Below are 27,655 nucleotides of genomic sequence, written 5' to 3' on the forward strand. Positions count from 1 at the left end.
GGACCTGCAGGCCGACGCTTTGTTGTTAGTCACGGACTCAGTGGAGCACTTCACCCCACGACACCGTACCCACCACGCTCCTGCACATATCAATGCAAAGGCTCATCCATAATTCATGTCAATATCATATCATTTATACAGCCCGTATGGAGACCCCTGCCTCTGTGGCTCGGGGCTCTAATTCCGCTCCATCTCATCAGTGCTTTGTGTTATTATAAAATCTATAGCTGCGTCGATGTGGAATCTATCACAGCAGGTTGTTTACTGGCTGGTATTAGCAGGGCGTGTCTGGGGAGCACTACAGTTGGCCAGAGACTGCAGAAGGTTCATTGAACTGGTGGAGGAGCTGCTCTCACACAACTGCCTCAGAGCCACAGCGCCACCTGCTGGTGCAATAAATACCACCTCCCCTTACAGGGGCGGGGTGAGCAGATGGTGGCTGATAATTAGAAGGAGTCCTGAGGTAAATCTGAGGAAGCGCGAGAGAAAGAAAACAATTTAAAAATAAAAAATCTGCACAAAACCCAAGAAGAGCCATGAGACATGGAGTTTTATGTAGAAACAATTTTTTTTTTATCTTAATTATGTGTAATGTTTACAATGTTCAATATAATGTGTGATTTTTGTATTGTTTTGTGTGTGATGACCTGATATATAGAGGAGAGAACAAGAAAAGCTTCATCCTGTCCCAACTTAAACCACATCATTAAGTTATTTTTATGGAACTGATGCAGCTTGTACTTGCTTTTATGTTTAATAAAGATTGAATCAAAACATAAAGTTAAAAACAGCTCTAATGAAGCACTAATGCAAAGCCACGCATAAAGAGAAACTTCACACTGCAGGGTTAAACACACAAAAAACACACACAGTCACAGGAGGAAGCAGTGAACGCACCACATCAGACGATCTCTCAGGAAAATAGATTCAAGACAAGATAGGTTCTGTATTCTTTAGCAGGAATGTTTCAACCATCAGGTTCAACATTTGTCTTTTGTTTTAATTTATTAAGTTATTAAGTGTATATCGCCTCTGTGCAGCACTTTGGTCGACCAAACTTTTAAAAGTACTTTAGAAATAAACTTTTTCTTAACTTCAGTAGCCTGGCGTTAGCCTCAAAGGCTCATATGTTATCTGTTGCAGTTTAACACGCAATGTTATTAATATATATTATTAATATAAATATTATAATAAAGTCACCAATATGTAATAAAATATAAAACTGTTAATTCTCATGTCTGAACATTTCTGTGCAAAGGCAGAATTGCTATTTTAAAATATATTTCATTTAATTTTTATTTATTTATTTTATATATTATCATTTATTATTTTATTTTATTGTGTTTATATTTATTTTATTATTTTATTTCATTCTAGTTTTACATATTTATTTTTATTATTTTATTTTATTGCATTTTTATTTATTTATTTATTTATACTGTGTGTCTTATCAGTTTCTTCTTTTCATTTTAAAACATCACACACTGACTTTAGTTATTATTGTGGGTTTATTTTGATGTTATTTGTCATTTTGTTAATTTCGGTTGATTTTCCTAAAGGTGAACTCCTGGCCGCTGACCTTTGACCTTTCAGAGACAGTAAAGCAGACGGGATGAGGTTCCACGTTCCCTCGGCATCTTAGTGACGGTAAAAGCTCATCGCGCTGTCATGTCGGCCCTCCAGGCTCGGCCTGACACCACAGAAGAAGAGAAATCAGAGTTGAAGTGCGGTCGTGTCCTGCAGCAGCTTCCTCGTTTAACGTCCCGTCCAATCACATTTAACCGCAGCGATGAGCTCGGACGGGAGCTGAGGCCTTTCTGGGAAACGTCCTGACTGCTCTTCTGTTGTTTCCTGTTGATTTGTTTATTGAGGCGACGGTCAGAGAAGCGGTTACTGTGGCAACCGGCCGCCTCCATCCTCTGTTACCAACAGAGACAAACCATGTTCACAGTGACATGATGAGATGATTGAGATGAATGAGATGAATGAGGAGGACGTGGTTTTATTGAGATCACAGTCACAAACATCTGGATGGAGCTGTAAAATGAAACATTGTCTAACAAATATCAAACTGTTTTCATATTAATGTGATGATGAGGAACATCTGTCCACACGGTCTGAGCCTCCTCTACTGGTCTCTGTCCCACTCTGTCCACTCACAACAGTTCTCTGAGGAAATTCATTCACTCATCCTCCACCTGCTCCTCCTCCTGCTCTTCCTCCTCCACCTCCTCCTCCTCCTCCTCCTCCTCCTCCTTCTCCTCCTCCACCTCCTCCTCATGTTGGACCAAAATAAACCATTTAATTTTACGTCTCCTTACAACAAGAAGGGAAGGAGGTCGGTTTGTAAAGGAGAGAGGAGATTCTAAGATAAAAAGAAACGTGAAGGTTGGAAAGCTCTGACACAAACATATTAGAAGATTTATCCAAACCAGTATTATGATGTGTAGACAGGTAAACTACAGAAGAAAGTAAAAGATTCTTGTATCAAAGAAATACATCTTATATTTTATTCAGAGACAAGAACTTATTCTAAGACTTTCTGTCAAGCAAACAAAGCTTCACCCATTGGCTTTTTCTTTTCTAAATACAAGATGATTTGATTGAATATAAGAATATCTAGCTTCTTTCTAGTGCAAGAGTGGACTGTGGAGACGAGTTGCAGCTTTTGCAAAAATGTCATATAAACAATTAGTAGATTGGACCTGTATGAAGCAAAGTGGGGCAAATACTTCCTGAAAAGGGTTTTTTAAGTGGAGAGATGCAAGTCTTTAGCTAAAGTATAATAATAATAATACTTATTTATATTTTTGTGTTTTATTACTATTATATTTAGTCTTTCTATTTGTTAACTAAGTGTCTCTTTTATTGCAGTACTTGTTTTATTGATTCATTGTATCAAACATGTATGGACGTATCTTCTGCGTCTATCGTTGTTTATTTTTCATTATTTTGTATTTTATTTTATTCTTTTAGCCTCATTAATGCAGCTGTAGTAGCTGTGAATGAAAGAGAAAAGCAATGGACAATGTTGTTACTGTTGAAATAATGAAAATAAAAAACGATAAATAAGAGAAGAGATGTGAGAATGAGGGAACAAAGTGACCAAATAAATAAAGTACAAGCAGCAGAAGTGTCTCTGCTCTGAGATGTCGTATATGTACCTAAAGAGATGGAGAAAAAAGGAAGAGTCATATTCAGAAAAGACGTCAAAGGAGAGAAGAGATGAGACCAAATAAACAGAAAGAAGATAAAGGAGGAGAGTGTGAGGGCAGATGAATCCTGGATTAACTCAGATACTGAGGGTGAAACATCAAACCGTTCATGTGACTGTGAACGCGACATTTGTGTGTTTTAATCGGGTGGAGTTTGGATGTGAGGAGGAAGCAGAGGAGGCAGCGTCTGGTCTGAGGTCATGTGACTCTGAAAGAGAGCAAAGAAAGACGTTCAGAGTCTCCGTGGAGGGAGGTCTCTGCTATCTGCACCGGACACGTGTTGGTTTAATGTCCCTGCTGCATCTGTGCAGCACCAATCTGTGAATCATATCAGCAGCTCCAAACCACACAGCTCCGTCTTATCTGGATCCGTCCTCCCTTTCCTCCATGTCCCTGCTCGTCTGCACCATCTCCTCCTCTTCCTACCGTTAATCACAAACCAAAAACAGCTTTTAGGAAAAAAACGCTGAACACGTGTGTCAGTAATAAACCTGGAAACCCCTCATGTTTATTCCTCAGTTCTGTCAAAATTATTTAAGTTATCAATACATGTTGAATATATGAGGTTCAGCTCAGAGTTTATCTGGACCTGGACATGTTTCATTACGAGTTTTTCAGTTTTACAGGTCTGGTGAGTTTCTGATGAGCGACACCAGCAGATTCAAGTTTTTATATGTTGCAATTTTTTAAAAATACAGAAAAAATATGACAAAAAATATAATGAAACAGTGCAGGGAACCAAAAAACACGGCGGGCTTATAACCCACCTTATAATATTATTATATTACATTAATTTCATGCTGTTATAAAACACAAAACTTCAGAAAACATGACTGCATATGAATTAATAGTGACTAATAACAGCAATAATGTAGAGTGAGTGTGTTAATTTGTAACTCATGATCTGTATTAGAGATGTGCAATGTGTCGAAAAATAAGCAGCAAAACAACCAACGTGGGAAAAACCAAGAGGATAAAAGTTTAAATGAAGCAAATCTAAAACTTAACGTCCCCGTGTGAGGACGCAGGGTCTCAGGTTAATAAAATCCTGGATATTAACAGGAAAAGTTTAAATTGAAAGCGTCAAATTTCACATTGGACCTCAGATACTAAATAAAATCATTACTAAACCTTCCTTTCATCTCAGTTTTGGATATTTACAGAACAACTGGAAGGCTGAGTCCTCTCTGAAACACTTAATTAATTAACTTTCATGTCAAACTTAAGAAAATTAAATTTAAAAAGTGTGATTTCAGTTGTTGTAATCTCTTTAGAAGTTGTGTGTAAAATGTCTTATAGAATAAAATATGAATGTTTCTGTTTTCTTGTGACCTCTATCATATATATATATATATATTTCTACACATACAGTAAATAAAATGTTCTTTCCTCCACTGGAGCATGAACAGTGTTACTCTGTGTAATCGAGAGCTTCATGGAGGTCGGGTGGATCTGTGATGTACTGTAACTCCTCCACATATTTTGTTTTGTGAATGTCAACAGAAATGGGATAAATACTGGTGCAGAAAAAGCCTCTTTGTCCGGAGCAATAGTCAGAGAGGGACCTCGGCCGGCTCTTAATAAGCCTCTGCTGCAGCCCAACCACGGAGCCGGTGTCACGGCCGAGCTGTGACTGATGACTCGACGACAAGCGGCCCTTTCTACCGCGGCCCACGTCTGTTTTGACTTCGCCGAACGTTAACATAAACTCTCAGACATCGGTGGGTGTAATTTGTCTGGCAGCCGGCCCGAATCGCTCGGCTCTCCTGGGATCGACGGGGAAAAAAACAACCTGACAAGGAGGAAAAAGACGCTTTTATCAAACGCGCAACTCCACTACCTTTTAGAAATTAGCCTGCAGCAGAAAATGTTCATGCACCTAAAACCATAATCAAACTGTGCAGAAGTTGAATCTGACCAGTAGCCTTTTAGCTGGAAACAAATTAAGACAGCGTGCATGATGACGTCTTCTGTCCATCGCCTCATAAAACTCAGGCTAAACCATTTGACTGGCCCTGCAGATCTCTGCTGGAGCATAATCCATTTCCAACAGAGAGAATCCAGAAGTTAGTGTGGCTTCCAGGACATTTTAACTCACTATCTGAGACAGTCGATGTCAGGAGCTCTGCATAACGACAACCTGCACCTGCTGATAGTTTAACTACATGGTGTGTCAGTTCTTTGAATGCAGGACTTTACATTTTTAATGTGTGTTTAGTCAATAATCTGAAAAAAATAAATCAAACCACTGCAGCTTTTAACAGCTAGAAATAAAAGTGAAATGTAAGATTAGATACAAAACATGAACGTTTTTCTGTCTTCCAGTGACGTTGTGTTTTCCAGTGACATTCTGACCAACACGTCACACTGACTCGGTCGTTAAAATTCAGGAAGAAGGTTCCCTTTCTGCAAATAAAACCACCTCAAACATTCACTTATTCCCTCATTGATTAAGCTCATTAATGAGCAGCTAGCGAAGCAGGAACAGAGACAGAAGGAGCAAAGGATGAATGTGGTATGTGAGTATTTTTAATGTTGTTTTGTCATTTTATCGTATTGTTTTTTATTTGTATATTTGTATATTTGTGTCTCTTGTCTAAGACAGATTTCTCCTACGAATCACAAGGCAAATCTGTGAATGGAGCCACTTTCACAACCGAGAAACTGGGATTAGTTTAATTAATTCCAGACTTTAAAGTTATCCAGTTGTTAGCTTGCTAAAGTGTTAGCCTGTGTAGCTTGTGGATGTTTGCCTAGCAGTGGTGTTCTCAGGCCTCACAGCTGATTAACGGCAAGCGTTTAGTGTTCACAACTTCCCGTGGCGTAACCGCAGACTCACAGCTTCCATCTGAAGTTCCTCTGACGAGGTCACGGAGCCGCACGTTTGTGAACAGGGTAAACACGACACTGTCAGTGCGCTATCAGGAGCTACTCTCAGCCAGACGTCTCCACTTCAGCAGCACTTACACAAACCAAACCCTCCAGATTTAGTGCATCTGCAGGTATTTACAGGGGGGATTTTTCATATATCATTCAGAGCCTGACTTATAGAACAGTTTTTGGACCTTTGTCAGTATTTTGTGATTTATAGAGTGATAAAAGAGATATGCAAAATTCCCTCTGTAAATACCTGGAAATCTTTAACAAAATGAAACAAGAATTTTGAACCTCACTTTAGACATTATTCAGATTCTGTTCGAGAAATGTATGCAAATTAGATAACTCCTAATTTGCATATTTAAATTTAAAGGCAAGGAAGGAAAATATATATATATATTATAATGAATTATGGTTAAAAGATAAAAACAACAACGTCGTGAAACAATCTAAAAGTAAATCTGCACAGATGACCAACGTCTGCTGGCACCGGCCCGGAGTCAAAACGGAGCCAAATGAGTTTCTGTAGCATGAGCAGATTTTCCTGCAGCAACAGCTGGAGGCCGAGCAGGGACTCGGTTGCCAGCGGCTGCACCTGCTCTGAATCAGGTCGACCGGTTGGTTGGCTCTGAGCAGGTGGTTCGTTTTTACAGCGCGGGCACCAACGTCTGCTCAGATCAACTCCAGCAGCAGGAAACATGTTCCTCCAGGTTCCTTCCAGATGCATGAAGTGTGTTTAATGGAGAAAAATATCTACTTTAAGCTCAGGCTGTTGCTGCATTCGGTAGAAAACCTGAACTAGACGCTTAATGAAATAGTGATTCTGAGAGTCTGCTGAGAGTCTGTTTAATTAATGACCCCCACCCATTCCCACCATGAACTGGTTTCCATGTTGACCTCAGGCAGGAGATTCTGCAGCGTCCACAACAGGACGTCCAGGTTCTTCCCCTGGGATGTAAAACTGTGATGGGATCCTCACTGGACTATGACACGCTGCTGCCTCTGACAGTGAATAATCTTTACACTGTGATACTAGGAGTAGTTTAAACTTCTTTTGAAGAAGTCGTGGTCTCATCTACCTGCAGTTATCCTCTCTTACCTGGGTGAACACTTCTCCAACCTGCCCATGATTCCTCTTATATTCTCAAACTGTCACATAAGATCATCAGCTGTATCTTGCATCATTAGATTCTACGTGTTTCCTTCAGTCTGATGTTTGCATCTATGACAGAAGTTTGTTTATCTCGTTTATCTATCAGATGGGTTCTGATATGAGCTTGGTTCTGCTCAAGGTTTCTTCCTGTTAAAAGTTTTCACTACCTCAGTCTTCTTCTGGAGGTTTCAGGTCGGTTCTTATAAAGCGTCTTGAGACAATTTGTATTGTTATCGATGCTATATAAATAAAATTTAATTGAATTGTGATTCCAGCATTTATATTCTGTGAATACGTGTATTTTAGATGAATTATGTGTCTCCTCTCTTTAACAAACCTGGGTGTAGCTTCCCTCAGAGGCCCAGACAGACCCTCAGCTCGTCCAGCGTCAGGCCTCGGTCTCCGTCCCGGTCGCAGTACTGGGAAAACTTCTTGGCGCAACGTCGCGGCTTCAGCCTCCGTCGCAGGAACTGACGCAGAGGTCGAGCCTCGCGCTCGCTGAGCAGCCCGCTGGAGTCCACGTCCAGCTGACCGAAGTGATAACGCAACACGGCCTCCGACCTGGAGGAGTCCTCGGCCTCCGGGGCAGCAGAAGGAGCAACGTCCGAAGACGAGGAGGAGGAGGAGGAGGAGGAGGAGGAGGAGGAGGAGGGAGCGTTTGAAGATGGTGAAGAGTCGGACGGAGATGTGCTCGAGGCTCTGGGTGAAAGAGAGGCCACATTTAATCTCTACACACACTGACAACGTACTGAAGCATGAAATATCTGCAGGAACTGGAAGAGGTGACACATGATCATTATGCATTCACCCTTTTTTAAACAGAAACCCGATAAAAACCTCCACATCAGCTTTTTAAAGTGAGAATGCTGTTTGCACCACAGAGGCACCGACTGAAAACCTGTGATCAGATTTGACAAAGTGTTCCTGAACGCTCACACCTACATTAAAAAAACACACAAAAAACACACACTTCTATTCACAGTGTTCCTGCACAACTCAATAAATATCTCATTTCACAAGGACAAGGCAGCACAGTGGAAAACGATATCAGCAGATGGCTCCTCGCCTCCTCTTATCAGTTAGAGCGTCAGACTGAAACCCGGACGAACCTGGAGCTCATTAAACAAAGTGACTGAGAGAGTTTTAACGGAGCCGGAGGAATGAAAACAGGAAGCTCTGAACATGAACGGAAAAAACGAGCCAAGCAGTGAAAGTATTGATTGTTAAACACAGAGAAACAGATGGAAGCGTTCAGTTCTTCCATCAGTTTGTCAGGTACCGGATCAGCTGCTCACTCAGCCCTGAAAAAACGGTTTTCATTTCCCGTTTCTGGGGAAGAATCCAACGAGTCGCACGTTCAAGACTGAACAATTCATCTTGATTTAAAGGGAATCATCAGCTTCCTGTGTCGTGTTTTACGATGAGTTAAGCAGCTGTGGTAATAATGAACCGTAACTAACAAGAGGATGATCAGAAAATGAGGATAAAAGAAGAAGAGTCGAGTTAGAAAAACATAATTCTGATGAGACACACCTTAGTCATAGGTTTCTACTCACATTAGATGTTTTTTTATTTTTATGTCTCCACCACTGTCCTCCTGCACAACCTGCAACATCATGCATATACACTCACTTGCCACTTTATTAGGTACACCTGTTCAATTGCTTGTTAACACAAATATTTCTGCTGCAGTTCAATGCATTTATTCATGTAGAAGTTCAAACTGAGCATCAGAATGAGGAAGAAAGGGGATTTAAGTGTCTCTGAACGTGGTCTGGTTGTTGGTTGTTGGTCTGAGTGTTTCAGAAACTGCTGATCTACTGGGATTTTAACTCACAACCATCTCCAGGGTTTAACAGAGAATGGTCTGAAAAAGAGAAAATATCCAATGATAGTTGATGTGAGAGGTCAGAGGAGAATGGGCAGACTGGTTGGAGATGATAGAAAGGCAACAGTAACTCAAATAACCACTGGTTCTAACCAAGGAATGCAGAATACCATCTCTGCACACACAACACGTCCAACCTTGAAGAAGACGGGCTACAGCAGCAGAAGACCACACCGGGGGCCACTCCTGTCAGCTAAGAACAGGAAACTGAGACTATAGTTCACACAGACTCAACAACACTGGACAATAGAAGATTGGAAAAACGTTGTCTGGTCTGATGAGTCTCGATTTCAGTCTTGATTTCATGGTTTAAATGCCACAGCCTCCCTGAGTATTGTTGCTGACCATGTCCATCCCTTTATGACCACAGTGGACCATCTTCTGACGGCTACTTCCAGCAGGATAATGCACCATGTCACAAAGCTCATATCATCTCAAACTGGTTCCTGGGACACGATAATGAGTTCACTGTTCTCCAACAGCCTCCAGCCGACAAATCTGCAGCAACTGTGTGATGCTGTCATGTCAGTATGAACCAAAATCTCTGAGGAATGTTTCCAACACCTTGTTGAAAGTGTGACACCAAGAATTAAGGCAGTTCTGAAATCAAAAGGGTCCAATCTTTTACTAGGAAGCTGTACCTAATAAAGTGGCCAGTGAGTGTACATGCCGTATGTTTTATCCAGATGTGTGGATCCACCTCCTTCTTATTAATGGACTTACAGGTAGTGACTCAGACTCCCAGCATGCTCTGCTTCCAGCTGCAGAGCTCTGATCAGACTCTGCAGGAACTGCTTCTTCCGTGGTCCAGGACACCCTGTAGAATAAACAGAATAAACACGGAGACTTTGGTCTCTTTGCAGGACAACAGTCGACTGATGTGGATCAGGAGAGAGTTTTACACATTTTAAATAATAAAAAGTGAGTTATTTCCATTACAAACAGCTTCAGGTGGCTTTCTAAGCTGAAAAGAGAAACAAACATTTGCAATTAATATTATTTATCTGCATATTATACTGTAACACAAAGTGTTATTTACCTGGAAGAGGTTTCTCTGGGTACCTGGTGTCTACCCCAGTGCAGTCTGGGATACGATTCCTGCAAACAGGCAAAATGATTTACACTCTTATTCTTAGAAAAGGCCACGTATAAAAAGTCTGCATGAGATGCATTTCAGACACTGATCTTCAGTTAGTTCATAGCTGCATCATTTTCTGTTTGGACGTTTGTGAGACAAACACAAAGTAAAAGGAGCTGATGTTGTCACTGGTTTAGATATAATCTCTGTGAGTGATAATCTGTAACATCAGATAATCAAACAAAACCTGCATAATTATCGGAAACACGTCATATATATTATGTCTCTCTGGCCTTACAGTGGTTTGATATCAAGTATATAGCAAGTACACCTAGAACTTAACATTGTTATTGTTCTTTATTCTCAAATTCATGATGGGATCAGATCAGGATCAGGATCAGGAAAAGTATTTAGTGGCGACTTGTGGCTTTCATCAATAATGATGAATGAAGCTGAACCTCTAAACAAGTTTTGCAATAAATTGTTCTGTAGAAGTTATTATTCAACTTTATCTCCTCACTGCTACATTACACTGAGTAATAAAGACATGAATGAATGAAGGAATGATTCCACTGGAGATATTTGTGATTTCTAGATGTGAATGTCAGAAATATAAACAGATATTCTCATGTTTATTTGATGCTACACTTGTGTCTAAAATAAAGGCCATAATAACATATTAAAAAAATTAAAAAAAAAAAAAAAAAAAAAGGACCTGCCATAGTGACATAGTGGAAGATGATTAGGCCTCAGGGAGTTTGGAACCATAAGAAGAAAACATGGAGCAGTTTCCTCTGAGGAGCTTGAAAAACCAGAGATTAAAACCCCTGGACAATCCAACAGGTCGACCACAATTTATTCTGATTTGTTCTGTGTTTCTTTAAAGTGAAAAACTAAGCAGGGAGCAGGACAGAGCAGTGATTTGTGTAAAACTGGATGAAATGCTTCTGTTCCTTGATGCATCAGAAACAGTAGAAGGAAAAGAGAAAAGGAACGATGTGTAGATGCAGTAAATACCGTGCGGAGGTGCCTGGCAGCGGCCGGCCGCTCTCCACCCGGACACACCAGCAGTAACCTGTGGCAGCGTGACACTGCGCGGGGCTGTAGCGACCGTCTGCAGTGCATTCTGGGACGAAACGCTCCTCCCTCCGGCCCGGACGGGTCTGAGAGAGCAGCATGGCTCGCTCACGCTCACACGTCTGAGGAACGTCTGTTCACACACACATATATACACAGAGATACGGGTTTATTACACAAACCTATTTATAAACCAGCTCTCAGGAGGATGATACACAATTATTACAGAATTATTCTTTATAATTATCAGGGCTGTCAGAAATAATAATGGGTTAATGCAAATTCCTTTTAGACCAGTTCATTTCTTATCGACCGAATCGTAATTTTGCAGCTGTTGTGTTCAGTACAATACAACAACTGCAGCAAAAGCTCAAACTTAACATATTCATCCCTTTCTCCTCTTTCCAACAATCCACATTCCCAACAATAATTTGTGTTTTTAACTTTTTGGAGCAGCACTATCACTTCTAGCTCGTATTTTTGTTATGTGTTGTGTGTTTTTATATATTGTGTCTGACTCTCTGTGCTGCCTCTTGTCCAGGTCGTCACTGAAAATGAGAAATTGTTCTCATTTGACTCACCTGTTTAAATAAAGGCACAAAACAAACAAACAAACAAACAAACAATCGACACACTGGTGTGGCACCACAGCACCAAGGCCGACAAAAAAAGGGGCAGGAAATAGAGTCACAACTCCCCTTCACCGTCTGACAAATATCACTGGTTCATTCACAAATGTTTAAATAAAACACATTTTGCATAAGGAATGTGACTTTTTGGGGGGTGACTGGTTTTTCAGATGAGTTTCATCATGCCTTAACAATCATTATCATTTATCCATGATTTTAAATCAGAGTTCTCCCGTCTCTTTTCAGTACAAACCATTGGTCCGTGCGCGGTAACAAAAGAAGAACAGCTTGAGCTCGAATCACACAAAAATAACTTAGTGAGTTGAAACCATTTGCTGACAGCTGGTTCAAAAATCCCATCTGCGTCTCTGCCTCCAAGGTACATTTAAAACAGATAAAACCAAAAAAATAAAAATAAATAAATAAAACGCTCTATGAGACTCTCACCGGTGGGACGTCGGTTTGTTTTGGGCTCAGAGTTCATCAGGATGGTCACCCACAGAGGAGGAGCCGTCAGCTCTGAAACAACCACACAGTGTTCGTTCAATAAGCATGTCTGGATATTTCATAGAAGACAGTGAAGGAGAAATAAAAAGGAAGAGAACTCGGCGCCTGTGGCCTCAGAAACAAGAAAATGCACTTTGTCCTTTCTTTGGACAGGGAACCGTCCATCATCCTCCATAGTCACTGTTTTCTCTTCCGTTGCTTGAGGACATTTTTGTTTCGTGATCATTTGAAACACTCAGAAATGTCCCGAGCGAGATAAACTGCAGAGGTTTATAAACTCTGATTTCAGTGTGTCCTCAGTTCCAGGTGTGAACAGGTTCTTAGTGTGTTTAAAGAGCATTAATTAGCGGTGCTATTTCTGGCCCTTTTCATGAACACTAATTCACCGTAGCTCTGTTTTCAGTCTGAACCACGTCCAGGATCCGTCTGTCCAGCTGCTAAATGCTGCTCTGTGTCCGGCCGTCAGTCTCTAACGGTGAGAATAAACCGAGACAGAGACTCCACCTCCGTGAGGCCGAGGGGATAATTATCTTAAAGTTCATTACCACAGACACGCTGTCGCTGAGTCTTTATTAAATATTTTCTCTGGTACACAGGAGCCCCATTGTTCCATATTGACTTTAAAGTTCTGTTATTAGTTTATAAAATACTCCATGGACTTGCACCAGATTATATCTCAGACTGTAGGAACCAGAAAAAGGCTCCTCTCTGTTCGCTGCTCCACAGAGAAGAACAAAAACACTTGGTGATGCAGATTTCAGCCGCTATGATCCAGAACCGTGGAACAAATGGTGGATCTGAGAAAAGAAAAAACTTGGCTAAAAACCCATGTCACAGACTTACAGTAATTTTATTCTGTTTTACAGTTTCATTGCTCCCATTTTTATTTTTTTACTTGATTTTTTTTAATTATATTTTTATTTCCTGCATTTTATTTACACTTGTATATTACTATGTTTTTATATTTTATCAGATTTATATTTTCTATTATTTTTATTATATTTTATTTTATTATTTATATATTTTTTATATTGTTCTTTTTATTATTTTAACGTATCCTTTTTACAGTTTGCATTAGTATCCATTTTTTTTGTTTCACTTTTTATGCGTATTTTTGTCAATCAAAATATAAAGCAGCACTTTGAATGGCATTCATTTATTTTGAAAGGTGCTACATAAATAAAATTTGATTGACTGATTGATGAAAAGTTGTGTTTGTCACCTGTAGGTTTCCTGGGCTCCGTCGTAGGCGCAGCATCATCAGCTTCATCTGGAGAAGAAGATAAAGGAGAGAAAATATTAAAATATCATGTGAAACCTGAATATGTGTCAGACTCAGAGTTATAGAAAAAGGCACATTAATTAATTAATTAAAAAGACACAACCAAGGCAATAAATAAATGCCTGGATAATGGAAGTAATTGATTTTATTTATTCTAGTACAGATAGACCAAAGTGTGCTGAGTAATTAAAACAAGTCAAAGTTTAATTAAAGCAAAACCACTCTGGAAAAAAATGATCAGATTTATGTGCAGCACCAGACAGAAGATACTTTAAACTACAGCAGGTTTACTTCTTTATAGTTAGAGCTCTATATTATTATGTCTGTGTATTTTTGTTAGACAGTTTGTGGAGCGTTGGCATGTGAAGAGCTCTGTGAACGTTCAGGTCCCTGCAGATGTGTCTGGCAGAGAAACAGCCAGGAAGCGCTGCGCCAGGAAGAGGCAGAAAAGAAAACACGGCGGAGAAACACGAGAGGACGGAGCTTCGGTAAACAGAGACGTGTGTATACGCCGAGTTAAACGCGTTTTAATGAACTCTTCTCACCTCTGAGCAGAGCCGAGTCGGCATCCGTGGCCTGAGCCAACGCGGTGATGTGATCTGTTTGAAATGACACGATGAGATTCAACACCTCAGAGCGGAAAATACTTTAAACCACATTCAGATGTGATTTAAGGAATGCACACGTTTGCCCTGCAAGATGCTGCTGAACAGCTGGAGGAGGAGAGTGATTTTTATTAAACCGAGCTCCCTTCTCTAGAGGAATAAAGGTCACTTCTGAGAAACAGTTTAAAGGTTTGCACACACGAATGAATGCACATGAAAACTAATTAACAAATGAACTGAATGTCTATGTGATGAGTGTGTGATGTCTGTACCAGTGCAGTTGGGGATCTGATGGAGGGCGGTGGTTCCGCTGACAGGTTTCCCGTCAGGCATGGAGCACCAGCAGTATCCCGTCTGGTTGTGGCACTGCACGGGCAGGAAGTGTCCGTCAGGGCCGCACTCCGGCACAAAGATGGCAGCTGCAGGGCTGACGTGGCTGACGTGGCTGCCCCGGCTCTGGGCTCGGGCCTCCAGGCCCTGAGCCCTGACCAGCTGGCACTTCGTCTGCATCGGATCTGAAAGAAACAGAGAGTTTCAGGGCAGGTTTGATAAAGTGTCTGGAGACAGTTTGTATTGTTACTGATGTTATATGAATAAAAACTAAATTGCTGACAACAACAAGGATTTAAAACTGATGAAATACGGGGAAACTGAGTAAATACGACGTTTAGTTTTGAAAACAAGCTGAGACACATGAGGAGAATTCATCTAAAGCAACATTACGCAACTATTTCACATTAATGTAACAGCTGCAAATGAGTTTTGTTCCTCTTTTGTCCCCATTAGGTCCCTGTTTTGACTCAAGGTGATGCATGAATAAGAACCTAAAACCTCCACTAGGTTCAAGTCTTCAGCCTCAGACGTCACCTTGACTCTGGTTACTACTATTAAGACGACATTATGACACAACATTATGACTGTCACTGGTTTAATTTTCATTATTTCTGAGTATTTATAATTTTTCTGAGTAATTTGAATCTTTTAACGGTGATGGATGAACACGGAGACTGAGGAGAAGGTAAACACAGCTCCATGACTGATGAGGTGATTGGGCTACAAAGCATTTTACAGACTCATTTAAGATATTTAAAGGAAGTAGACGCTGGGATATTTAAGTGAGGACCTTTTACGTATTGACAGACGTTGGCGATAACATTTATAGACCCGTTAATGGTGGAAATTAGACATTTATTTTAACATAGCACTGTAGAATCTAACCTCTGAGGTATCAAACATGGCGCCATGATTTGAGTTGGACAGACTCTCTGTAATATACAGCTCTGCCATAGACCTAAACATTACGTCACCTACTGGCACAAGTGTGCACAACACCCACAATAAACAAAAAAAATGAACAATCTGGCTCCTGCAGTCACATTTAATTATGTTGCGGGGTTTGGACAAAGCTTGCTTGCGTAAATAAAACACGTTAAGAGTTGAGTGAACCTGAGCAGTGCGCCTGTGGTGCGAGGCGAAGCTGTGCGTTGACGCACTGCGCTCTCTGGAAGGCGCACAGCGACTTATACAACCTGCCGTTGCTGCCGCACACGGCTCGGTGGCGCCCCCTCTGGCAGTCCAGGACGCAGCCCTGGGGCCACATGTTCTCTGCGATGAGGAACGGCTGCAAACAGACGCACAAACACAGCCGGCATTTTATCAGACGCTCAAACTCACAGCTTGATTAAGGGAGTGAAAGAGGCTTTTAAGAGTCAACGTATCTGCAGATATTTGAGGAGTCGAGGCAGAAAGCAGAGCCTCCTGCCAGTTTACCTGTGAGGCCTCCAATCTTTCAAACTAATGAGTGGATAAACTTCACTAATTGAGAATGGAAACATCCTCCCTGAAGAGTGATGCTGTGTCTCCATCTCTGCCTGAGACGAAGAGGAGGAGGAGGAGGGAGTTTGAAGGAGGGCGTCTTGGCTTTGTGCCTGACAGGAAAGCTTTTTCACTTTTTTTCACTGGCAGAGTGACAGTTTCTGACTTTAGCTTGAAACATTTTTGGAATGAATCTACAAAAAGCTGCCAAAATGTTGTTGCAGCCTGATTCTTAGGCAGCAGCTCTTTTTTTTTTTTATTCTATTTCCACTTTAATTAGCTGAGAAGTAATAACAGTGTTAACTGAGTTTATTTTAAAGGATTATTGTTGCTGCAATATCACAACAACAAAGAGAAGAAGATGGAAGAATAAAAACGTCCGACCAGAAACAACCATGACACGTTTGGAGGATGGATAAAAAAAACAAGAGAGGTGGAGATGAGAAGAAATAGGAAGAGATGGAAACAAAGAGGAGAACAGAGAAAATACCCAAACACCCTGACACCCACCAAACAGAAATAAACCACTTTATAACAAACTAAACCTCTTAAACCACCAGACCTTTAAACATCAGCTCAACATCTTCTCATCCAAACGCTCATCTCAGCGTGGCCTTTCAAAAAAATAATAAAAAAAATAAAAAAATAAAAATAAAATAACCAAACAGACATTCCTGTGTTTTATAGCAGCAGATCTTTGATCATAAAGAAAAGGTTCACCCTCTAAAATGAGAAACGTGGAGCCAATCTGGGACATGAGAAGGGAGGAGAAAGGAGGAGAAAGGGGGGAGGTATGCGAGCAGAAACAAAGAGGGAGACGAGAAAAGAAAAAGAGCAGAATCTGGCAAGTGTGATGATCTAAATGACTCCCACATGCTCCTCGCACACTCTCATGAAACTCACTCCTCATCAGCGTCTGTTCGGACGCACACGCTGCTCATGATGCGTTTAACACCGTCGATGTAAGAAGTGAGCGGTGAACGCATCCTCTGGGCTTTAATGTCACACCAGTAATTAATGCACTGACTACAACAGACTGATGATCTATTGGTTGTAACCTTTAAAATGTGAAGATTAACTGATGGTTGTAAAATAAATATATCAATAATAAAAGTCAAGGAGAAGAAGCTTCATGAGTGAAATAATTTAAGATTAGTGCAGCTGTAAACACAGTAACATATGTAATTAGTTACATTATAATATAACTGTCTTTGAATTGTAAGTTACTTTTAAGTTACTTTCACCAAAATAACTGGAAACATGGATTCTTTGTTCTCACTAGATCTTATTACATTCAGTGTAGCTCGTTTCCATCCAGTAGAAGGTGATGTAGAATGACATAGTGGCTAAGCTAGGCTAACGCTAAGCTAACGCTAACAACAGCACAATATAATGGAGCAGTTATGGCTCATGGCTCAACACATATTGTGATATAGATCCTGTAAATTTAGGTGTATTCATACTGAAATCAATACTGGTAGAAGCTACTACTGTATAATGTAACCGAACACATGTTTCCTTAAATTACTTGTGCTATTTCACGAGGTACAGAGATGTTTTGGTTTCAAAGTGAACTTAACTACAATGTTCTTCGTCTCTTTTTCTCTAATGAAATGAAAATGATGAACATATGTCCATCAGCTGTTCTCTAGCACCAACAAGTTAACTTTTACTCTTTCTCCTCTGCTCAAATCTCAAACTTGCATAAAAACACACAACTTAATTAATTTAATTCATTACAATCCACTGTAACGTTACGTGACATTTGTGCCGAGTAAAATATTAATGCATTACAGTAATTGTGATCGTTTGCAAACTCTGACCCATGAGTAAACTGATCCTAAGATGCAGTTAAGATGCAGTAATGTGTTTAGATTTTATTCATCCTTATTCATACTGATTACTACTAATACATTTGTGGATTAAAAACCAAGTTATGGTTACATCTTGGACTTAAACGTCTCTTTCATCTTTCTTTTCCGACAGCTGTCTTTGTGAAGGGACGACGTTGATGGAGCGAGGATCAGGAAACAAAGAGCTTCACTAAACGTCTGACAAATCCGCAGCCAATCACAGCAAAGGTCGGCATCCTTCCTCCTGAACACAACACGCAGCAGCTGACGAGGGCAATAATTAATAACAGCTGAAAACATGTTTCCACTCGTCTGTGCAAAACAAGACGAGAGGAGGCAACGCACACAAAAAAAAGAAAAAAAAATGGCAGAGACGGTGGAAAGAAAAGGAGGAAGGAGTGGAGAGAAGGAGGCAAAAAAGGGAGTGATGAAGGAAGTGACGGAAAGTAGAAGAAGAAATACAAGAATAGAATAGAGTGGAAATTAGTGGCAGGGATGGAAGGAATGGAGATATATGAGAGAATAAGAAAGAGAAGAATAATGGAGGAATTGTGAGAAAATAAGGAAAGAACCACTGTGAACTGTCTGCTAATGCTAATGCTAATGCTAATGCTAATTCTGGCTTTATGCAGATGATTCACACACTGGACGACTCTCGTCTACAAGGTTCTCGGTTTGGTTCCTGGATATTTATGTTCGGTTTCTCAGAGAATTAAAAGTCATTACGCCTTAAAATCTAATGACATTTTGCATCTAGTTGCTCCTCGAGTTCGGACTGAATTCGGGAAAAAAAGCTTTTAGTTTCTCTGTGGTTGGAATACCTTTGACTTTATAATAAAAGAGCGACTGTGTGAATCCACTCAGCAGTGCCTGTGTTTTTTAAAGTGAATCAGAAGACGTCACTCCTGCATCTCATCTGCTAAACAGTTAGCATGTCTGTTTTAATGTTTATTCCGTGAATGTAGTTATTTGTGTGTTATCTGTGGATGTGTGCTGATGCCTTTCTTGGCCAGGTCACTACTTGATCTCAGTGGGTCTAAAAATGGAAATGGAAAAAACATAGGGGTAGAGAAAGAATGAAAATAGGACAGAAGGGAAGAATCAGTCTCCCACCACCATTCTCGATGGTTAACTGAGTATAAACAAAACGTGATGGAAAATGGCAAAAACAGAAGGAAAACGAGTGGATTCTGAGACAAACTCAGCAAAGACGCCAGGGAAAGATCTTTGGCCAAGTCGGTCAAATACCTGAGGGCAAACAGCTGCCTCCAACGTCTTCCCTGGACATCACAAACTATCTGCTTTATGGAATAACTTTCAAGGAGTTTAGAAATTATAAATCCCTTGAAGCTCATGGACTCGGTGCAGGATCAGTTCTCATTTCAACCAGAGGAGAAAACCACTGAAACAGCATCAAAATGCAGGAGAAATAAAAATAAAAGTCACAAAAGTTGATGCTGATCGTCATCGTGTAACGATACTGCAATGATCACGGATTCATTTTCATAGTTTGTTCTCTAAATCTTACTTTCATTTGATTTATATCCATTGTTGACTTCAATATAACGGCAGTTATGTAAAACGTCTATACGCACTTTATTGTTAAAGCAGGTTCAGATGCATTAAAAACTCAAACTTTGCAGTTGCAGAGTTTTGACTGTGAAGTATTTTTTCTGTGTGAAGAATAAACTTTATCATCTCTTTTCCTTTCCTAGTTTCCTAGCCATCTAAACCTAGATCAACTTTTTCCCCTTTTGAATTACATCCTTTCACGTAACCACGCTTTGACCCACAAAAATGACCCAAAATGCACTGCAGCTTCGCGAGCGTGAGGTCACCTGACAGAGACGGAGAGAGGAAAGGTGTAGAGAAGGGGACGGAGGTCTGGGTTAAACGAATGAGGACTTCCTGTCTGTCAGGTCGGACGACAAGAACAGCAGCTTTTAGGGTTTAGGCCCCTGAAGGTCCAGTCCGGTTAAAATGTGAGAACAAGCCGTCGCTGTCTGACTGCTGGTTCACACCTTCCACATCCCACGGAGGAACAAACATGAGAACTCATCTCCTGAGCTTTGTGAGATGTGATGTTTGGCCGCGGACGGAGCGGCCGATGCTGCTGAGACGTCTGTTCACACCTGAGACGGGATCCAGCGTCTGAGCACACTGAGCCGCTGTGAAGCTGATCAGCAGCACCAACACACACACATTAAAAGGTGTGTGTGTGTGTGTGTGTGTGGACAAACATCACCTCCACACACCCTCCAGCGCAGACTGTGAGTGCTGACAGACGCACAAACACACACTGATGAAGAAACATTAATATTCCTGCAGGTGCACAGACGGGGCCTGTGCGGCTAAATGACTCTTATGTGCTTTAACTTTAACTGATGACATTTACCAAACATGTGCTCGATTCTCTGGTTGATTCCTGACATTTAAAGGAGTGTTTGGTTCACGCAAGAAAAAAAAAAAAAAGACAGAGAACTTGCAGAGGCTTAGTTGAAATTGTGCCATGAAAAGCTTTAGGTTTCCTAATGAATATGAAGCTGTTTCTACGTGAGTTTTACCAAAGAACAACACAAACCTTAGTTTAGATGAAGGTTTATAAAACAATCAACGACCAATGGAACCAAACACTGGCTAAATTTAAATGGACAATATTTCTTCAACCTAATTAACCAATTAAGCATTTGTTTGGAATGCATCTTAAATTCTTTAGGATAAGATTAAGATCTTTAGGTATTTGGGATTAGTAGGACCTATGAAATAAAAGAAAAGCAAAACCAGTGATGAAATCCCAACGTCCTCAAACGTGCACTTGTGAATTCATTAAATTTTCATGTCATATCTAACTAGAAAAGTTAATAAGCATAAATAAACAAGTGTATTGACGCTCTGTTACCAGTGCACGGCAGACAACAGTGTCCCCATATGAGGACGACGGGTCTAAATGAAGCAGAATAATCTGCAATAAACCTAAAACATAATGTCCCCATATGAGGACGACGGGTCTCAGGAGGTTATACAGGACAAGTAAATAACATTTAAACCATCTTGTGATAATTCAGTGTTCTGCTTGGAAACTTCTGGGGCTGGTTTTAATTCATGTGGTTGTTACTTAGACAACCAATATATTTACAACATCTTCCCCGTGTCTGATTTCTTCACCCACTTCATTCCAGAAAATCACCCCACAAAACAGATACGCACATGCTTTTATGTTTTATGCAGCGATGTTTAAAGTTCCTATTAGGAAGGTGGTCATAATGTTATGCCTGATCAGCGTATGTGTGTGTCCATTAAAATCTGCTGCAAATACAACAGAGGAAGAACAAGTTTACATTAGTTTAAATCTTATCAGATCACTGTGTTTTGTCTTTACTGGAGAGTGTTAATGGAGTGAAGAATGAAGGTCAGTATTTTAAACTTTAATGTCGAGCTGCTTGTTATCGTCCAGTAAACGCGGCTCCTATCAGACTTTACGTGAATCGGTGGCTCTCAGGGGACAAGCTGCTGTTAAATGTCAGAGTTTTCTATTTCCTTCTCTTCAATGCAGCAGTAAATCCAGGGTTGTCACATCAGGCGGTTTCACGCCCAGTTTTTAATGTTATTTTGTGGGTAAATATAGTTTTGGATAAGAAAACAACCTCTGGGCCGGTTTGGGATCATTTTCACGTTCATTTAATTTATTTTTTAATGCTAATTTAAAACAAAAACAACGTGAATATGCTTTTACAATTAGATCTGCTTGAGCATTCCCATACTAGGAAGAGACACTTAAACTACATTACCCAGGATTCAACGTCACGTTATGGATCAGTAGGGAAATTATTTTGTCCAAGAGTCACAAGCTAAGAAAGAACATATATGAACCAGACATAAAATAAAATAAAATAAAATAAAATAAAATAAAGAATGAGGTAGAAAAAAAAACTAATTTATAGGCGATATAATTATATCTCAAGTAAGGAAGAGTTATTTTTTTAGAAGGAATGTAGAACTTTCACAGGTCTATCAGTTTAACTATCAGATAACAAAAATGTGGACATATTTATTTATTTTATTTTATCATTTAATAGTTTTTTTGTCTCTTTTTTAGACTCTTACCTGCATTTTACTTTTTTTTATTATTATTTTTATCTTTTTAGTCTGGTTATTAATAGTTTTTTATTTATTTATTTGACCATTTTTAACATATTTTAACTTATTTTATCATTTTTTTTTTTTTTTTTACCTTTTTAGTTTGGCTTTTAATTTAATTTAATTTATTTTTATCCTTTACCTAATTATAATTATAATTAATACAGTTATTTTTTATTTTATGTAAAGTACTTTGAGCTGCATCTTTTGTACGAAACGCGCTCTATAAATAAAGTTTGATTGACTCCAGTTTGTTGCTGCAGGATTTCCTCGCTTCAACCACATTGACTTTATAAAGTACTAAACACAGTTTATCAGTCTAATATTGTGGGATGTGTTTGAACAGATTTATCTGGCAGCACTGAGGACATCTACACCACAGAACGGGAAACTTAAAAAAAAAGACTCTTACATGTTGATACATTCCTCAACAGTTTGCATGAAGTTCTCCTTCAATAACCTCCAGCTTTATATTTATTCTCTAGTCCACCTCAATAGAAACTTTTGCATGAACATAGATACCATTTGTACTATTGTTTAATTGTTTTTTTAATGCTGCTATTTATTTTTGTTATTTATTATTATTTTTACCTCAGAATATAAAATCTTACGGCATGGGACGTTAGTGGCTGGTTTCACAGTCTCATGAAAGTGAAAGAACCTTTTGCACATGTGCAAATCACGACTTTCCTGTCTGAACGGAGGACGGAGATGTGTGATGTTGATGTCGATGTCTGAACCCTCAGACATCAGTTTAATTTACTGCACTAAGAACAAAAACGTCCACTTCTACAAAAATACCATAAAAAAATAACTGATTAAAAACTGTTTTTGCATAATTCTCTTAAACCACTTCAGCGAATTACAAATCTAACAAATATTAAATCATCTCAAGAAGCAGTTTTTTGGAAGTTGACATTTTTGTCCTTAATTGCTCAAGACTGTAGTAATTATTTTTTCACAATGTTCTGTTAAACTGTTTTTGATTTACATTTTTTTTTAATTTACAACAAAAACAAAGGTGCCATACGCACTAACACAGCTACAACGATGGCGAGAGAAGAGGAAAATATCACCCAAAATGTACAAAAATGCCCCTAATGTTTCCTGAGGGTTTAAGTTCCACATCACCAGCATCATTATTCCCAAATCAAACCTCTACAACACTGAAGGGACGTAAAAGATGGTCTTTACCAAAAGTCTCTGGATTATTTGTGGAGTAAAATCCTCCATCATCACAGTTCCAGCAAACTCCATCTTTAGACAGATAAAAAGTCCCAGTGCGTTAATCCAGGACACTTCATCCCGTTCATCTAAAAGCTCATAAAAAGGCAAAAGCACGAAGATTAAACGAGGAAAAAAAACTGCCTTCAGTGTTAAATATTCTATTGCATATTGTGATTTATTCATTTTTACATTGAGCTGAATTTCTTCCATAAGGAAGATTGTACTTCTAAGAGTAAAGACAGTGAATTAGATGTATTTCCACTGGGAATCTCTCTCTATATTATAATCTATATTTCATATTCATACATTTAAAATCCATTTTCTTCCTTCTTTCAGTCCCTGTGACCATTTATTTAGTTTATAGTGCCTCTGGTCACTATAATAATAATAATAATGTATCATATTTCCACGTGTACTCAGAGTGCGGTTCAAATATTTTTATGAACACACCATTAAACTCTATTACAGGACGACTGTGGCTCTTTTTTGGGACTTTCTCTTCTCTCACACACACTCACCTGTGTGTCCCCTGAGTAGCAGGTTAAATACTAAATATTTACCTGGCAGCGATACGTGTGTGTGTTTGTGGTTTGGTCTTGTTGGCCCGTGTTTCCCTGCTGTCCTCCACAAATCACACCAGAGACAAACCTCTGAATCAAACCCAGAGATTAATCCCTGTGTTAAAAAATAAACATGATGCATCCAGAATAACACCGCGCTGTCCTCTGACCTTGTTCAGTTTGACTAAAACAAAAGTTAATCAAGTCGGGACAGATTCCTGAAAAGTAATTAAACACTTTTTTACTACGTGGGAGTTGTTCCTACGGACTGAAGGTGCTTGTTTAAGGTTTAAGCGGTCAGAAAAATGTTTGCTCCCACTCAGTTTATGTAGTTTAACTTAATGTACGAAGCACTCACACAGAAAACTGTGCAGCTCGAGCATTGAAAGGAAATGATGGATATTTTGATGACAAATGAGGCCGTATTTGTTTTGTAAAAGCTCAACTTAAATCTCTGAGTAGCCTGTACATTAGTAAAACTTTTAAAAGGCCAAAGTATTTCATACGTTAAAAGTAGTTGATGAAACTTTTATCCAAGATCTGCATGTTGTCAATAAGACAAGTAACTTAGTGTTGTGCTGTATTAAAATGATAATTTGAAATCATATCTGAAAAATAGATAAGATAAACTTGTGAACTCTGTATATTTAGCAGGATTTTGATTATGATTGCAAGTATTAGTATATGAATGTATTAATGTTGTTAAATTAACAACCTCACACAGAGATTATCAACTACAGGAACAGGGGCAGTGGAAAAGAAAAGAAAGAAAAGAAAAACTAAAAAAAAAAAAAATTCCTGCACAGAGAAAACAGAAGCATCTTCACTGAACTGAACTAAGTTTGTGTTGTTCTTTCTTTTTCTTTTTTAAATGCATTTATTCGATTTAAGATTAAACTTCCTGATTAAACCTGGAGCCCAGATGCATCTCATCCAGGACTCTGGCTGCTTTACCTGTTGAGACCAGGTACCAGACCAGGTACTTGTTGAGACCAGGTAAGGTGTGAACAGGTAAGATGTGTTAACTTGAGAACAGATACGATTAAACAAGTAAATTATAAACAGGAGAGTTATGAACAAGTAAACTGTGACCAGATGAGTTGTACACAGGTAACGTAATAAGCTTTAGGTGAAGTTAAAGTTAGTAAAGGTAAAACTTTTAAAAATGTTAGACGGGTAAGTCACAAACAGGTGAACTGGGAGTAGTTCAGGTACAAACAGGTGAACTGGGAGTAGTTCAGGTACAAACAGGTGAACTGGGAGTAGTTCAGGTACAAACAGGTGAACCGGGAGCACAGTCCCGTCTTACCGTCGTTTTCTCGGTCTGAACGGACTCTGAGAACAGGAAGAGGAGCAGCGCGCGGCAGGTGAAGATGAGCGCGAGCATCATTCCAGCAGAGGCTCCTTGTTGTTGTTGTTGTTGTTAAGTTTTAAACCTTAGAGCGCGCGCCGTTGTGCGAGTTTTACAGAACGTAAACAAAGACCGGCGGATGGTCACGGGCTCGGAGCCTCGAGACCGGAAGTCACCGGCTGCTGCTAAGCATAGTTATTGCTGTTGTTTAATAGTCGCGAGACGCTGCTGTAGCGCACCGGCGCGCGTAAAAAGGCAAAAAAAGCGGGTCTGGGCGAGCGCTGCACGCGGGGACCAGCCTCTCCTCTCCTCTCCAAAGCGAACAGCCCATTTCCGGTCTCCTCGTGCCAAAGAAAACCAGCTCATGAAATCCAGAAGGTGAAACCAGACTCGCTTCTCGTTTGGAAACTTTTTACGAACAGTCTGAGCCCGTTATTCAACCAGTCACATTCCCACGGACCAAACCCACCCTGGATACGGTCTGTTCTCCACGCGGACTTCTCTTCTGGGAAGAGATACCGAGTTATCAAATACACAACTAAATGACTAAAAAACAGCTTCTGCCTCAAGCTGCCAAATCCCTCAACCTTCAATAACCCCTTAAATGCTATTTTCCTTCTCTCTGTACAAATTACATTCATTTCTACTGGGTGCTTTTATTGTATATAGAGTATTTTAGTTTGCGTAAATACTAGTTGTTTTTTTTTTTTAATCTTTTTTAATCTTTTACTTCAATTACTTCCACATATTTTGTTGTTTTTCACCGGGCAATGACAATAAAGCTTCTTATTCTTAAACCATGTGATTAAACCTAAAGATTATTTGTATTTAATTAAATCTTTAATCACAAATAGTTTAATGAAGCCTGAATTTAATCAGACAATAAGAGGACAGTGTCACATTCATAAAGAAAAAGCAGGATGCAGAGAGTGACATTAATGGTGTATTAGTCATAAACCTTAAGTGATTTCTATTGGAGGCTCATCCAAAGAGCAACTGCTCCATTATTTCCTGCAGAAATTCCACAAAATATCCCTGTAAATTCACTATTTATACAAAAAAAAAACTAATTGCATTTGAAAAATACATTTAAAAAAGTACTTCTTTGAAATATATATCCATAATGCAATTAAATCTTTACAGGCATGAAAAATAAAGGCTGCAGATTACAGTTCAATTATAAGATTTCTTTTAAAAACAAAAAGCAAAATGAAAAAACACTCACAGATCAGAAAAGACGACATGAAGACCAGTGGAGGTATTTTTGTAAGGAAACTTTTATGTGTGCTTCGTGAAACTCACTTATCATTAGAGACAGAAGGCGTTGCAGTTTCCAGTACAGCAGATAAGGTTTGATATTAAAGAGTACAAAAAAAGGAAAATCACAATCCAGAGTTCATTTCTCTTCAACCTGGCAGGGAAAGGGAGGGAGGGAGGAAGGGAGGGGGGAAAAGAAGAGAAAAGAAAGAGAAAGAAAAAAGAAAACAAGCTTTTGGTCCGAGTCTTTTCTTCTCACTTCCCTCCCTCCCCGTCCGTCCGTCCGCCTCCCCCCTCCTCCCCCATCACCCGTCCCTCTGATCGACGCCCGCGACTTTCCAACACAACTCAGATATGATTGCATAGTTTTTTGTTTGTTTTTCTTTTTTTTAATTACACAAAAAAAAAATCCTTTTCAATTTCTTTTATTTTTCTTTTTTTTGTCATTTGCACATAATGGAATGTTTACATAAAGATATTTCCCCTCTCTCTCCTTTCTTTTTTTTAATTTTCCCTTCTCTTCAGAGACAAATGAAAAGGATGGAGGGATGAGTAAGAGAGGGGGGGGAGGAGGTGGAGGGAGGTAAGGAGAGAGGAGAGAAAGAGAGTAGAGAGGGACAGGGCTGTAGCCACCTGTTAATTTATTATTTATTTATTTTTCTTCCAAAAGTCACCTGGGCATCTCTCTGCAGGTTCGGTTACCGTAGCAACGAGGAAATAAATCCAGGCAGGATCCAATCAAAAAGCCTCCTGTACGTGCTCGTGTGTGTGCGTGTGATTTTCTGCGATATAAAACTCTTGACTACTGCGGCCTAGTATATAAACGTATTTGTATTTAAATAAGCACCCGATGCCCAACTGAAAGGAGTAGTTTCACAGAAGCAAGTATTAGTGGAAAGTGACGCCTGTCGTGGGATTTGTACACGAAGGAAGGAAGGAAGGAAGGAAGGAAGGAAGGAAGGAAAGAAGGAAAAGCCTTTCAGGTGCAACAAACACCTCCCTGGAAGCTCACACCTGTCCACCGGTCAAACTCGTTATTCTCTGCTTCGTCCTGCGATCGATTCTTCTCAATGACTCGGGCTTGTGTGTCTTTCTTTGCACTGAAAAAATAAATATGTACAGCGCTGAGCCCCGCCCACCACCA

General features: G+C 39.6%; 1 protein-coding gene across 4 annotated transcripts; it reads right to left on the reverse strand.

Annotated features, from left to right (window-relative positions):
- Positions 1–1,986: 1,986 nt before the first annotated feature.
- Positions 1,987–25,704, reverse strand: LOC125013448 (SPARC-related modular calcium-binding protein 2-like). 4 transcript variants are annotated; one of them, XM_047594143.1, is made up of 11 exons: positions 25,213–25,704; positions 15,758–15,932; positions 14,584–14,826; positions 14,252–14,305; positions 13,647–13,694; positions 12,365–12,436; positions 11,229–11,421; positions 10,173–10,231; positions 9,857–9,950; positions 7,583–7,944; positions 1,987–3,423 (listed from the first exon to the last, which is right to left on the reverse strand). In XM_047594143.1, the coding sequence occupies exons 1-10, from the start codon at positions 25,291–25,293 to the stop codon at positions 7,599–7,601; spliced, it is 1,365 nt and encodes a 454-aa protein (XP_047450099.1). In that variant the 5' UTR covers positions 25,294–25,704; the 3' UTR covers positions 1,987–3,423; positions 7,583–7,598. The 4 variants fall into 4 exon arrangements, with proteins under 4 accessions (XP_047450099.1, XP_047450098.1, XP_047450101.1 ...); XM_047594142.1 differs by having other exon boundaries at positions 1,987–3,637; XM_047594144.1 differs by lacking the exon at positions 1,987–3,423 and adding an exon at positions 3,695–5,007.
- Positions 25,705–27,655: the final 1,951 nt, after the last annotated feature.

Source organism: Mugil cephalus, chromosome 9, assembly GCF_022458985.1.
Source record: "Mugil cephalus isolate CIBA_MC_2020 chromosome 9, CIBA_Mcephalus_1.1, whole genome shotgun sequence".
NCBI lineage: Eukaryota > Metazoa > Chordata > Actinopteri > Mugiliformes > Mugilidae > Mugil > Mugil cephalus.

Coding starts and splice junctions, on each gene's coding strand:
- LOC125013448 (XM_047594143.1), bottom strand. CDS start 25,293: ATGATGCTCGCGCTCATCTTCACCTGCCGCGCGCTGCTCCTCTTCCTG. Junction 12,437..13,646: donor GGAGCCCAGGAAACCTACAG/GTGACAAACACA, acceptor TGGTTGTTTCAG/AGCTGACGGCTCCTCCTCTG. Junction 11,422..12,364: donor AACAAACCGACGTCCCACCG/GTGAGAGTCTCA, acceptor GTGTGTGAACAG/ACGTTCCTCAGACGTGTGAG.